The sequence below is a fragment of the Perca flavescens genome, chromosome 9 (assembly GCF_004354835.1).
Source record: "Perca flavescens isolate YP-PL-M2 chromosome 9, PFLA_1.0, whole genome shotgun sequence".
NCBI classification, from domain to species: Eukaryota; Metazoa; Chordata; class Actinopteri; order Perciformes; family Percidae; genus Perca; species Perca flavescens.
In genome coordinates this window covers 14,295,621-14,310,464 of record NC_041339.1, presented here as the reverse complement: position 1 = coordinate 14,310,464, position 14,844 = coordinate 14,295,621, and the positions used below count along the sequence as shown (strand labels likewise).

At 41.5% G+C, this 14,844-nt stretch overlaps 2 protein-coding genes across 2 annotated transcripts in view; one reads left to right on the top strand and one right to left on the bottom strand.

The window, feature by feature from the left end:
* The window catches only part of si:dkey-110c1.10 (unconventional myosin-Vb), a 31,226-nt gene extending 30,079 nt beyond the window's left edge, over positions 1-1,147 (top strand). Inside the window, exon 35 of the mRNA XM_028587690.1 lies at positions 44-1,147. Coding sequence (XP_028443491.1) covers positions 44-205 — 162 coding nt within the window. The 3' untranslated portion in view covers positions 206-1,147. The remainder of the gene's footprint in view (positions 1-43) is intronic.
* Positions 1,148-3,304: 2,157 nt separating this feature from the next.
* Positions 3,305-14,844, bottom strand: part of unc13a (unc-13 homolog A (C. elegans)) — a 42,460-nt gene continuing 30,920 nt past the window's right edge. The window contains exons 35-41 of the mRNA XM_028587630.1: positions 11,579-11,608; positions 10,177-10,233; positions 9,969-10,049; positions 9,546-9,693; positions 4,951-5,043; positions 4,240-4,399; positions 3,305-4,151 (exon numbers count right to left, since the gene is read on the bottom strand). Of these exons, the coding sequence (XP_028443431.1) occupies positions 3,863-4,151; positions 4,240-4,399; positions 4,951-5,043; positions 9,546-9,693; positions 9,969-10,049; positions 10,177-10,233; positions 11,579-11,608 (858 nt within the window). The 3' untranslated portion in view covers positions 3,305-3,862. The remainder of the gene's footprint in view (positions 4,152-4,239; positions 4,400-4,950; positions 5,044-9,545; positions 9,694-9,968; positions 10,050-10,176; positions 10,234-11,578; positions 11,609-14,844) is intronic.

Genomic DNA, 14,844 nt, shown 5'->3' with positions numbered 1-14,844 from the left:
TGGTGTGAAACTCCATTTGATTGGTCTGTCTTTTCTCTTCTAGGGGCTTCTCAAAGGCCGTTCTGACGGTCAGCCTCCACAGCTCCTCATGGATGTGAGACGAGTGTTTCCTGTCACATTTCCCTACTTGCCTCCCCCGGTCCTCCATGCTGAGCAGTTAGTCATCCCAGACTGCCTCAAGATCTCCTTTCTACGCAGAGCCTAGAAAAGGATGCCTTGCCTCTTCAGGGCAAATATGTTAATGTTTTAGCAAATTTTAATTCCCAATCTATTGAATTTAATCCTTTGAAAGTAAAATTACTTCCAGGAGATATTGTGAATTTTAATCTGTTAATTATTACTGGCTTAGTCTGTATGCTGTAGAAGGTCAGATAACAAACTGAAATGGCACAAATTCCAAAATGTTTCTTTAAAAAAGGTAGTAAAGATTTGAATAAAATAAGGCAGTGATGTAGTCAAAAATTAGTGGTGTACAGTAGGTGCAGCTATATCTCAGTACAGTTTGATAAACACGAGTGAGATTAAGCTTTTTTTCCCCATATTTTATTGGAAGCAGAAACACAATGAGACTGCAGTCGCAGTCACCTCAACCCCCAATAAGAACAACCAGAATTAAAAAAACGCAAAAAATTAGAAACATCTTGTGTATAAAAAAATTCTCATGCTAGTACTTTGTACCACTACACATCATCAGTAATGCATATTTATATATTCACAAACATTTGAAAAATAGAAAACAAAAATGAAATCAATCAAAATAAAAGGAGACAACAATTGGCAATTAACATCAAATAATTATGCGTGCTGGCACAATTATTTCTTTTTGTTTCATTGATCCTATCATGCACCTTTTCTGAAAGTACAGGACCGGAGTCGCTGTGCAGCTGTCTGTGTGGCCTGGTCAGCCAGACACAACAGATCATACATGTCTGTCTGCTCTTTGTTTTTGTGCTTTTCATTGTGCTTCAACATTTAACCTTGTCCTTAACATCTGTGTGCATTCCTGTTCCACATCCCAGTCCAATACGCAAACTGAGCCTCTGAAGGAGGAGACTAATGTATCATTGTCAACAGCAATAAATAAAGATTTTTTTCGTGGCATTTCCAGCTTTGTGACAGTTGTGTACCTGCTATTTAAAAGTTATTAAAAGACGCGGTGCAGTGCAGATGTCCTCTTGAATAAAAAGACCTTGTACACACCAGAGAGTGACAACATGTTTAGAATTTCTTTACTTAGATGGCTAGTTTTCCTTTTATAGTCTATATGACGGTCTATAATGGCAGTGTAAAGGTCAGAAGCTAGCGGTGTATTTTTTTTGCCTCTTAGATTGAGACTATTAAATGATCAGATTGTACAAATTGCTTGTTATTTATCTCCAGTGTGTACACGGCCTTCCTGTATCTTTCAATAATAGCTACATATCGGGCACCCACACACACACTTAATCCCAAACTGCCCAGTCACCCAGAGCAAAAATTCAAGTCTACAAAAGAGCAGCAAACTTCACTTCACATAGTTTGACATGTGTTTGTTACATCCGAGCTATTTACAACGCCCAACAACAGCAATTGATCGCTCTGATTAATTTTCCTCAGCACTGAAAAGCTGCACAAACAATTCAGTCTCTAATCAGCTCTACTACAGCTGTGATATTTGGCCCATTACAATAGAGACAGCATGTACAACATATCAGACAAACACTTGTGCTGATATAGTAAGAATAATCCACAATGTAAACATTATGCGACTGCTTCGAAAATGACTATTGATCTACATAGACTTTTATAGATTAGATGCATAGAGTTCAGTTCGTACACCTTGTTTAAAAGAGGGGGCCTGTTACGTTATCCATTAACGATCAAGTGCTTTGGGGCAAAAATATAAAAAACAAACAAAACACCCTGTCATTATTTAACTTGGGCATTCCTCGCTTGGATGCTTTTTTTTTGGATGCTTTTTTTTTTGCAACAAACACACACCTGTTAGAGATAGATAAACCAATCAATCTTATAAAAAAGGGCATTCATTAAAATAGAAGTTGAATTAAGAGACATGCTGGACAGTCAAATCAAAACATTTAGTTTGACATGATATTGACTCTAGATTAAAGAAATTAATTTAACTGTAGGATGGTTTGAAGCCTTGGTGTGTAATTCCTATCATTCCAACAATTACTGACAAAAAAATAAAAAATAATATCAGAGTATAAAATAGGTGCATCAAAACCCTGTGCTTCTAAATCTTCACACTACATCTCTAATAAGCTGTAGGACTCTTTTAAATGTCAGTGCCAGACCTGGTATGGTCTGGATCTGGAGCCCTTTAGCAGAGGTCTGACTTCTGGGCATCAGAGATCAGGGCCAACAGCACCTGCAGCTGGATCAATGGGGGATCATTTGTGGTAGATCATTACTGATTCATGCTCTCCCTGGGGTGCAGCATGTGTGGTTTGGTAACTACCTCAGTGCACGTTGCTCAGGTTCTTAGATTATTATGAGCTCCTTAAATGCAGGTTTTGATTTTAAGAAAAGGAAGTGGCAGTCAGGTTGTTCCTCCTCCTGCACCTCTCACACACCCAGTACAGGGCTGTTGGGAATGTTTACAGTAACACAAAAATGATGGAAATACCCATCATAAGATATAAATTGCATCCTCCCAAGAATAAAAGACACTTTGAAAATCCTCCAAAATCTAATCTGAATATGAACAACCCCCCTCTGTGTGATGTTCTTTACTTGTGATGGCTTTCTGTGATTACATTGGCAGGTAACAGGCAACACGGGCGGCTACATGAGGTCAACATTAGAACATCTTATAAACACGCTCGCACGTTATGAGCTCCACACGTGCTCAAAACGCAGATTATACATTCACTCTTGCACATTCCCTCTCTCTCACACACACACACACACACACACACACACACACACACACACACACACACACACACACACACAGACAGACTCACGTACTCTGATGGATCACACAGTGCTTCAAGGCGTGTTTTCATCAGATTCAGCTCACTACACACTATCACTATATAGGAGGCAGACATACTGTACAAGGGTCAACACGACAGAAGGCATTGAGGGTGTCAGGCAGTGTGCTGTTACAGGGTAGACGGACATAAAGACAAACGCGGACAATCTTTTAAGGACCACGCATCCATCAAATAATCCTGTATATAACTTTACATATGTCATATATTATGATATATATAATTATTTAAATATAAATTGAAAAAGGGCAGTAAATAAATATTAAAAGCATCTTAATTAAATAGTGCTTTATCCCCGCCCGATATCTGGAATGTTTGAAGCCTTGCAGCCGGTGTTGTTGTCATTGGGTCAGTTGGACAGTTGGTCCTGTTGTGCTTAGCGCTGGTCTTGGCATATTATCTGTTGGCACTTGCGGCCCCTTCTCTGAGGCGGTGCAGGCCAGGGAAGGGGCCAGAGGAAGCCAAAATATTAAAGGCTACAAGATATTTCTCACCTTAACCATTAACACGAGGTGTGTGTGTGTACGGAATGACATGACTCACCTCTACGGACAGAGGAAAGTAGATTTATGCTCTATGATTGAATGTGTTCATCAAAAGGATGGCTGATAATACCTGCAACACTAAAGACACTGGTACTTTTTAAAAAAAAAAGATTGATGATTTGTTTAGCACTATGTCCTTTCCACTGAAATGAATGTATTTACAGCACTGGATGGATGTGTGGTGTTGTCTTATGTGTGCTTTTACAACACTGGATCAGCAGGGCAATGGCTAGCAGTGGCTCAGGAGAGGTCCAGGGCAGAAGGTGGCAATGTCTGATTGAGCTTTAGACGGGTCGTTTTAAAATTCTGTCGTGTCTCTTAGCTGCGGCCCTCCTCTGCAGAGCGCTGGTCCGACTTGAGCTTGACGAACTCCTTGGCCACGTCGTCGTTGTTGCGTTGGGAGAGGATACGCAGGACGGTGAGGCCCGTCTCGTCCATGTGGATACGTTTACCCAGCGGCAGCCAGCAGGCGACGCTGCCTTTGGAGGCCATGTCCTTCAGCTGCAGGACGGCCATGCCCACGGTGCGGTCCTCTCGCGCAAAGCAGTAGTCCTTCACGCACACCTGCAGCTCGTAGCACTCAGGACCCACCTCGCTACTCAGGGTGCTGCAGTGGAGAGAGAGAGAGAGAGAGAGTTACCAACTATCTGTTGATTAAAACAAAACAGCCAATCATTATCAGTATTATTACTCACAAGGTGAAGGTTTCATTGTATTTGGGAGCCCAACTGTTGTTCTTCGACTTGGTGGCATACTTCCTCTTCTTGTCGCTGAGGTGAGGGCCGATGATATAGACCTCCACAAATGGCCGGAATATTCCCTGTGTCTGCCACCTCAGGTCATTGGCAGCCACCACTAAGACAAAGACGGATGGAGGGAACGACAGTGGGAAGGTGTGGGTCAGAGACACGGAGAGAGATCCATGTGGAGAAAATGTGGAGCGGTGATAAAAAGAGAGAGTGAACAGAAAATTCAGAACAAGAAAATACTGTCTCTCCCTCAGGTATCATATTCAGTTCCTTGTGAAAGTGAGGGGGGGGGGTATTGTAATATAATATATATGTAATATATTGGGGTTTTATTTCATTAGTCATTTTTCTTTGGCAGCTGAAAATCAGTCGGGCACTGGCTTTTATGTCTATGCCATATTATGGCAATATCATATATATATATGACTTTCTACTGCATGGGCTTGTGCCTTTGACATTAGAACAATTAAATGTAGAAGGGTACATTCAAAATAGCATATCCTGATGGTACAACCTGTTATCGTATGTCAAATAATGCGCTATGTCACATTTCAAACATGATATGATATGGTTGAAATGGAAAAAGGTCGTGAGTGGACCTTCAGTTGGGATTGTTTGATTGGGAGGTGAAAATAAAAAGGGGTTAGGGTCCTTTACCTTTTACTGTGACTTTGTGCTCTCCAGTGTTGGGGTGAGTGAAAATCTCCACGTGAATGGACACCTCCCCCACGGCATCGTCCACCCCAGAGCCTGACGGGACAGACAGACAGGAGAGTGAGTGGCACGTTATCGCCTTTGAATGTGGAGGCGTGGACTCTTGGTGCTCCTATCACAGACCAAACACTCACACAAACCACTGTGCCCCAATTGTCCTCCTCACTTTGAAAAAATTACAGACCAATTCCATTTCAATTTAATGAGTTGAACATTGAAATGGATTTGACTATAACTTTTTGGATATAACAGAATACTGACTTGGCAAACATTTCTTTGTGCTATTAACTAATCACTGTGTAACAGGAGGACTTAAAATAAGGCACAGTGATCTGCTTGTGCATATGTTGTGGTCTAAAAGTGGACAATCAGACAGCGCTGCTATTAGTGGGCATATTTTTTTAATATAGGTAGTAACGCAGTTTAACTATAATACATTAACTGATGAAGCCTCTTGAGGCAAATCATCTCTACAAACAACTCTAGAACAACAGTCCAGTGGATAGTTTTGTACTGACCTGAATTCAATCCTTCAGTAAGGCATTCTACATTATGATTAGACGCTGTCTGAATAGCCATTGTACAGATTCAGCAATTGAGAGGTAATAATTTGGATCCAGTGAGGACAGTAATTTGTGCCCACTCATAGACGCAAGTTGTCTGTTCAGATGCAGGGTGGTTAGTAAGAGGTAGAGAAGAAGACAGGAGAGAAGCTGGAGGTCAACTGACAGTGCGGTTCCCCTGACATAGATCAGGTCAGGACATGCTCAGATGGATCTAGATAGGTGGACACACCCATTCCTTGGTAAAGTCTTTTACCCAAGCATGGCAAGAGGAGGGACAAGAAAAAGGGGAAGGAGCTGATGGAGAGAGAAGCAGCTCAGTCTCTCAGATCTGATGGTGAAGGACGGCACTACTGATACCCAACTCTCTCAATAAAGCTGTACTGTGTGAAGAGTGGGAGGACTCAAATTCAAGTTCCATATTTTTCAAATATGTTTTTCTTTATTTGCCTAATATTGTCATTATGTTTCTCCACAGTGTAATTTTTACTATTGCTGTTTCTATCTATCCTATACGGTACATAGGACATTATGGTATGTGTTGATCCACCCCCATCCTAGATAATTCAACTTTAGACCTGGGTGCAAGTTCAGGTCTTGGGTCCCTTGGCTCTATACAGTACTTCTAGCTGTAAGACTATTTTAGGGCAAAGAAGACAGTGATGGCTTCACTCAGCCTCTAACTCTTTTGTCTGGGAGGGAGATGGTCAAATCTTTCCTCAGTGTCTCGGTGTGTGATTTTGTGCTGCATGTGAAAAAGTGGTTGAGATCCACATACATCTCCAGAAGGATACGGTGACAGATGGACATTCATTTTCAATGTTTTAATTAGTGTCTTCATTTTGTCAACGGTATCTTTGTGGTGACGACAAGCAGTGTGTGCGTGTGTGTGTGTGTGTGTGTGTGTGTGTGTGTGTGTGTGTGCTCAACCAGCTGCCCACTAAACAAGGTGTCTGTGGGAGTTAGACGGCAGAGTGTTCCTGGAATGCAGCTCTCTGCATCTCTCCAGGGAGCAGTATGGGATTGTTGGTCTCGCTGCCAACAGGACCAAAGAGAGCAGCAGTCGTCCATCTGGCCTTGTCTACTCTATGGAGGACGTCCATAAAAGATGGGAAAGAAACTGTGCTGGCTGGGAGGCAGGGAGATGTTGATAAAGGAAATACTGGCTTTTCTTCTTTAATAAACACTGCAATCAGAAGTGCAAATATATATCATATTGCAAATAAAAATCCCAAATGTGTACTGTGATTGCGTCAAAACATCGCCCGGGTTTACTGCATATTCACAAATGACCTTTGCTTACTTCTATTACAAATAATGCAGCTCATAGACTGCAGTATGTAAGGATGGCAGTCGTCACTGATCAGCAGCAGTCGAGTTCATAAGAATAAATTCCACTCAGCCTTTATCAGTCATCTTGCTCTAATCATCTACTGGTATGAAAAAAAACTGTCAAGTGAAAGCTGCTTGGCAGGAAGTTAATGACATCCTTGTTACAGTCAAGGGCATCCAGCAGCTGGCATGAAAGCTGAAGACAAGCTACTTTGTTTTCTATATATACACACCTTCACATATGCAAGCAAAGAAAGACCGTCATAATTAGAATTTCATAAGCAAATTGATACATAACTTTTAGAAGTCAAAAGTTTCAAGTTTTGCTATCAAAAACTTGATTTAAAGATTATTTGACACAAATTCAGATAGAAAATCCATGTCTAAAAAAAGTGTCAAGATGCTTAAAATAATAATGTTAAAAGTCTTAAAAGTCAAGTCAAAAAAGTCAAGTTGCGTCTTTTGAATTGGTCAAATTCAGGCACATAAAATCAAGATGAAAATTCTAATTGAAACATTCAGGGATTATCAAGCATAAGCAATTGAGTCTCAATTTAATTAATCACACTTCCTTATAATCAGGTTATGTTCTGTCAAGTCATGTGATCCAAGATAGAGGAGCTCAGATATGCGATTGAAATGACCTACTGGAAATTTCAGACAGGGCAATTAAGACCACACAAATTCAGACAGATGGTTTTCAAAGTAAAAAAAAAAAAAAGAATGTTGTCAATTCAGTGGTTGTATGTTGTACATACCACTGTTGTCCTTTACGAGGACTGCCAGTGTGCTGGAGCTTGTGCAGCATCAAATGAAGTCATCCTGTGGCAGCGTTAGTAAGCAGGAGTCAAATCTTTTGATACTAATCTAAAGTGACAGGAATCAGACCACATGACCTGAGGGACTTCCTCTGATTGGCTCAATCTGTGGGGGAAGAGAGTTGAGCATCCTTTCTCGTCACTGCTGTGAGCGGGCTGCACCACACGTGGGAGCTGTCTGTGTGTGTGTGTGTGTGTGTGTGTGTGTGTGTGTGTGTGTGTGTGTGTGTGTGTGTTTGAACGTGTCCGTCTCCGTCTGTGTTTGTGTGTGATGATGATCGAGCAGGCGAGGACAGGGAGCCCTCCCAGACAAAACTGAGCCAATAGCCATCATTATTCTATCCTCATCATCCCCATCCTCTTCATCAGTATATTTCACTTCAAACAGATTGGCAGAGGTGGTAACGTGGGGGTTAAGGATTTCCTCTCTGTTTTCCTCGCTGGAGAAGGACAATACACAGTGCTTTCGCTTCAACAACCTTTAAGGACAGTTTCACTCAGTCACATTGGCTCTGCTCAGTCACTCGCTCTGCTTCTCGTCCATGTACACACACACACACACACACACACACACACACACACACACACACACACACACACACACACACACACACACACACACACACACACACACACACACACACACACACACACACGGCCCTTGGGCCTCTCTGGGTGACATCATGCTGGATCAGGATTGCTCCACACTTCAATGCATTTCTACTCTTTTTGTCTGATGTCAGCACATCATGCTTTAGTGTCTGCTCATACATACAGTCCATGGCGTATGTATTCTGTGCAGTTCCTTACATACAGACATCAGTGTGTACATTACATGCATGAATGCATAAAGTCTATGTTTGTATTGTTGCGGTGGGCATGTACAATATGTTTGTTCAGAGACAGAGAGGAAAAGATGTTCAATCGGTGCATTGCATTTGTCTGTTGGGATGAGTTTGAGCAGGCAGGGGAGTTACGGGATGCACATGGGGTGGGGTGGAAGGTGGAGGGAGTTGGGCTTTGGTCTTTGGAGAGGCTTTTTGGTAGTCCTGAGTGTCTCAGGCCCCGAGCCTGAGTGCCACATACCCTTGTCTGGGTAAACATCCTCACTAGTGGTGAACCTCACCCCCTTCCCGCCGAACACTGGCCCACAGACGGGGCAGATAGAGGGAGTAGACAGAGAAAGGAGAAACATGTAGAAATGTGAGGATTGCAGAGGTTGAATTTAAGAATAACAGAGTAGAAAAACAAACCAACATTTACAAATCTTGTCCCTAAAGATGGGAGAAATCCTGACAGATACGTTGTTATTAATTATTCTGATCTGCTGTGCAATACTGCAACATGCAAAGCTCACACAGATCTACTGCTGTAGCTGTAGCATTTCTACCAGCGGTGCTCAGGGATAGCACATCAGCATCAGCGTTTCCACAAAGAGGATGGCTGTAATGTAGCCATCTGATGGTAGGATGGAGGCTGAGCAACAGAATCAAAGAGCGAGAGAAAAGAGAGGGCGGCTATTTATTTTTTCATTGCAAATAGCTGTCAGATCATGTAAAGAATAATCTCTGTATTTCCCGAGGCTAGCTACCAGGAGACTCAACTTTATGCTCTACAAAGCAGCATTTGGGAAACCCTAATATCAAGAGAGGAGTGGGAGACACTGAGTAGAGTGGCTTCTCTGAGAGAACACAGCAGACTTACGTAACATTAGACATTAATTTCACACGTGGAAAAAAAAGATCCTGAAAATAAAAATAATCACAAGTCTCCCAAAGATAGAGAAAGGGAGGAGTGTCACAGAGAGTAAGGAACGTTAGGTTACCTTGTGCGTTCTGTGACTGGACAAAGGTCTTAATGAGTTTGTCTGTTGCTTGCGTGTAGAGCGACAGGGCGTAGTGGAGAGACAGGAGGTCAGGACTCTTCTCCAGGAAAGTCTTCTTCAGACCCACACCGCCAGCATGGAAATATTGCTAACACACACAAAAAGACAGGCAGACAAAGTAGTAAGACTTACTTGGCTGTTAAAAAATATTACTGAAGAAGAGGCACTTTCTTTGTTCTTGTAAGAAAATAAGGGATTTTAAAATGTTTACACAACAATCCAGAGCTGCAATGATTGGTCCATTAATCAATTAGTTGATTGACAGAAAATTATTTCCATGAGTCATACCTCTTCATTATCAAACATTTAAGGTGGCCACTAACAGTGAAAGTCTGCACATACTGTATAGCAGAGTGTTTCTACCTTGATGGTGTCCAGGGCCAGCTCTATCACAGCGCACTGCTTAGGTGAAAGTGCTTTGGCCTCCTCGCGAACCATGTGCTCCTGAAGATGACAACAATAGAAGCAAAGACCAAAATCATTCGTCTGTCCATTCATATGCCCTCCCTTATATGTGCTAGTCAATCAGAGTCTTAATCTGAAGCACTGATGGTGTAAAAACATTTTGTACCTTCAGCTTGGACAGCTGTCCCAGCTCCTTGGCAGCGTTAAAGATGAGCTGAGTGCCCTGGAAGAGACAGAAAGATGGATAGAAGAAAGGTAGACAGGAGAGAGTGAGAGAAGTATTGTTATTATCACCACAATGCAGGGCTGCAGTAAACGGCTTAGTGTTACACAGAGGACAGCGACGTTTCTGACACACACATTCATGAACAGCCACTCTGAGCCGCTTTACAATTGTCAAGATACTTTTTCCTTCAAGTGCTGTTATCACACTTATCTGTGTTTTATTCCAAAACATTACATTCCGCTGCACAACCCCCCCCACACACACACACACACACACACCAGTACGAAGAGAAGGGAAAGTGGTTCAGCTTGTAGTGAGGAAAAGAAAGAAGACACACTCGTGCACCCATGAACACACACATGCAGGTACGCACGTGCACGTGCACGCACACACACACACACACACACACACACACACACACACACACACACACACACACACACGCACACACGTTGCACTGTGGTGTACGCAGGTATTTACTGGATGTCCAGCCTAATGTAATACTCTGGTAAGAGAATATATCACTAAGTGCTGCTGACTGCACCTTCAAATCCTATCCTTGGTTACAGCCTTAGGCATGAAATAAGCTTTTTTTTTTACCGTCTGAGGCTAGAACCTATTGAAGTTCAAATAATCTTACAAACACCATTACAGTAATGTGAGAAAATGAAACAAAACAGATTAATGATATAAGAAAAATGTAATTTGTATGTACAATTGAAACTGTGATGCATGTAGTCATTTAAACTGTGTTTACTTTAGATTCAGTCAGGCAAGAGAAGACTAAACTGACAGAAAATAAGGTAGATAGCTATAACTCTTGTTGCAGGGGCTGCTGTGATATAAATAACTACTTCATGCCAAATGTTCTCACCCTATGAGCACACTTTTGCAGCTAAAATGCAGTACAAGTCGCAGGTCAAAGTGCCAACCATCACTTACTTACTACTGACTTTGCCTTATGAGACTCATGAAGCTCAGCCGCTGTCTGTATTGCGTTGCAGAAATTAACAAAACAGCGCATTGTATTTGAAATCCAAGTAAAATTAAGTGCCGATTAAACTCCTTGACTTAAGATTTGTGGTGCGTTTGAGCCGCAAATGTCTACAAATAGATTAGAGTGTATGACCTGCGGTGAGGCTGGGAGTGCAGGCAGCTACTGCTACAGTATTTCTCACAGCATATAAACAGCACTATAAAGGGATGTTGTGTAAAAAACAATAGTGAAAAATATATATTTCCACTGCTTTGTTTGACTGGCGAGCTGAGGGAGGGACACGGAGACACGGAGAGAAGACATTGAGAGACAAGACACATTGATCTAAAGGGGTTTAGTCCTTACATCACTGTGAGAAGCATTCTTCAGCCTCCCCTGGAAAGAGAGCATGTGGTTAATACTTCAAGCAGAGGCCAGTCCCTGCAGTCTGACTTCACTCTCATTGGCTATATGAGAATATGCAATCAAAAGTGCATATGTTGCTTTGCAAAATGTGAAATGAAATTTTAGGATATTTGTCACTGCCAGAGACCTCCCTTCAGTTAGCTAATTAGCTTGACCTACAAAGCAACAACATCAGATGATTTTGTGCCTAACCACAAAAACAAAGAAAACATGGTTTAACAAATTGCTGGTTGGCAGAGCATGAACAGCATACATTCTGACAGGAGTACATGGATGCTGACAACATATACTTAGACATTGTCAATTTAACAGTTTACTGATTAAACAAACAAGGAATACCATGTTAATTTGTGAGCTTTAGAGGTGCTGGTGGATGATTTTTGAACTGGAGTAAGCTAGGCTAGGTGTTTGCTAGTCTTTAAGCTAAGCTAAATTAAGCTAATTGACTCTGGCTCTCACGCCATACTTAACACATAGATATGAGAGTGGTATCAATCTTCTTATCTGACTCTTTACAAGAAAGAAAGTATGTTAATTTTAATAAAAAAAGTCAAACTATTCCCCTTTAAAGATAAAACTCATACATAAAAGCTTGATGTGACAGAAGGTCAGAATTTATAACTCACTGGTTAAAACTAACTACATTTACTCAATGTCTGTAGTTAAGTACAATTTTGATGTGCCTTATGATCATTAATGAAATTTGTTGCATTGCATATACAGTATATTGGATTTAACTACCCAACAGTATATTAAATAGTTAAAACACTCACCGGTGCAATTTTTCTGCCTAATATGTACTTTTACTTTTGATACTTTAAGCACATTTTACTGATAATATTTATGTACTTTTACTTGAGTGACATTTTCAGAACAAGAATTTGACTTGTAATGGATTATTTCACAGTGTAGTGTTGCTTTTTTTTACTTAAGTAAAGGAACTGAATACTTCCTCCACCACTGGTCACACTTGACGATAAACAAGCGCCACAGATCATGTGAACGGAGAAATGCACGTCAATTCTGTTCATTAGAAAAGCCATCACTTCCTGCGTGGCACTACATTTTCTTGCTTGTGTACTATCATCAAGTATACCACAGAATAGACAATTCTAAAAGGTTTTATTTGAAACTATATGCTGCGTTATATCCTGCAAGAGTCAGTTCCAACACTGGCAAAAAAAACATCACATACAGTAGAGCTTTAAGACATTAAGAGTAGGTTTTGCATAGTACGCTGAATGCACCTTTTTTAACCAACATCAACTCAAACCAACGCCTTGTAAGAAAAGCCATTCTGTGCATCAGAATCAGTGACATAATACCAGCATTACAATTGTCATAGTAACAACAGAACATGAAATCAAACCAGGACAGGCCAACATGACAGGTCTGCAGAGACATACAGTACAGTGTTGTACAGTATACTGAGAGAAGACTGCAGTGTTGAAATAGATCAGATGCAAGCAACAAACCCACAGTGGGCGGTGGAGGGGGGACACAGTTCAAACAGGTGGGAAAGGTGGGGACAGTGGGGGGGGGCAGAGGCTTAGAAGGAGGGAAAGGGGCTGGGGTGGGGCAGAACACCAGATACCAAGCCATCAATAGATCAGAATCACCCCACCAGAGTCCCAGTAAAAGGACACAATGCATGAGAAGATACAAGGCAACACTAGGCGCAAGAGAGGAGTACCACTTCCTGTTTGAGGAAAGTGTTCAGGAAGAAGAGACAGTAGAAAAGGGGGGGGCATTGATTGGTGGAGATTGTTGAAGGGGGTGTCTATCAGAACCAGTCAGGAATGCACCATGCTTCTGTCTACTCAAAAGAGAGACAGCGTTGGAGGAGAGAAGAAAAGAGAAGAAGAAAAAGAATAAGAAGAAATGGAGGAAGGAGAGAAGAAGCAGAAAAAGGAGAATAAAAGAGAAGAGAAAGGGAAGTAGAATAAAAAGAAGGAGAAGAAGAAGATGAGGAGGAGAAAAGAAGAAGGAGCAATACAATGAAGAAAAAGGACAAGAAGACAAAGAAGAAGAGACAGAAAGGGACAGATCTAAGAGGCTGTGAGAAGGGAGAGGGTGTGATGTGGGGTAAAAACAGGGGAAGATCGCAGCCACATATAGCAGAGAACCAACCACCGTGGACGGACAGACAGACACACACGCAGGAGTGCTGTACTTACAATCATCTGTGGAGGGAGAGCGGTGGGAGCGGGATGTAATAGTAATCACAACAACAACAACCAGAGAGAAGGGTCAGTCAAGCTGCAAAGAGCCCCACATCATTTAAAAAAAACACAAGTTTGGGCCTCAGGGCTGGGCGTGGACCAATTGATACCTGTCTAAAGCCTGGACAAGTAGAGCAGTAAGAAGGGTCGGCTAATAAGTAACTTTACTCCTACAATTATTTTTTAGAATAGAGCAAATAAGAGTTTTAGCTTTTAACAGCAACTTCAACTGAAAAAAATGCTTTGCTAGAGATGATCATGGGATCAGGGATAACTATCTTCTCCTGTTTTTGTCCCTCTCTCTTTTTCCTAATCGGATAAACTCAATTGGACAGGGACTAACTGCAGACCTACAGTATGAGGCTGAACCAGTTGTGTTGATAACTGGCTAGCACTTTACATGGTTACCAGAGATTAATTATTACCATATTAATAGTGATATGAGGCTCTTTAGTTAATAACCAAACACAAATAAGAACACATATATCCAAAACAAAAGAAAACAAGAGGCTGCTTTCCAAAATGTATGATTGTTTTTGAAAGTGGGCCAGATCCTTTGGGCAAATATTTTCTGCCACTCTTTTATGAGTTACTCATAAATTAGAAATCTCTCCAGATAGTTGGCTGACATACTGGAGAGCAGCCATGAGCTGGTGTTAGAATGATATGGTGCACTCCTTTTGTCTTTCAGCTTTAACAGAAAAGGGGTTTCAATTTGATTGTTTGGACGCATAAAGGCACTGGGGGCGATGCTAAATATAATGTGTGGATAGGATGCCATGTAGATAGCTTGATCCTTTGTTTATAAGAGGGCCATCTTGAATCACAACACACACACACACACACACAAAATGTCTGCCTTTGTAATCCATTTCCTTATTCTCCACCTCCTCCTTTTTCCTTTTGATGCTGCCTTGGCAGTTGGAGCTGTGTGCAAGTTTGTATTTGTGCATCATTTTTCTTCTGTCTACCTTGTTGCTGCAG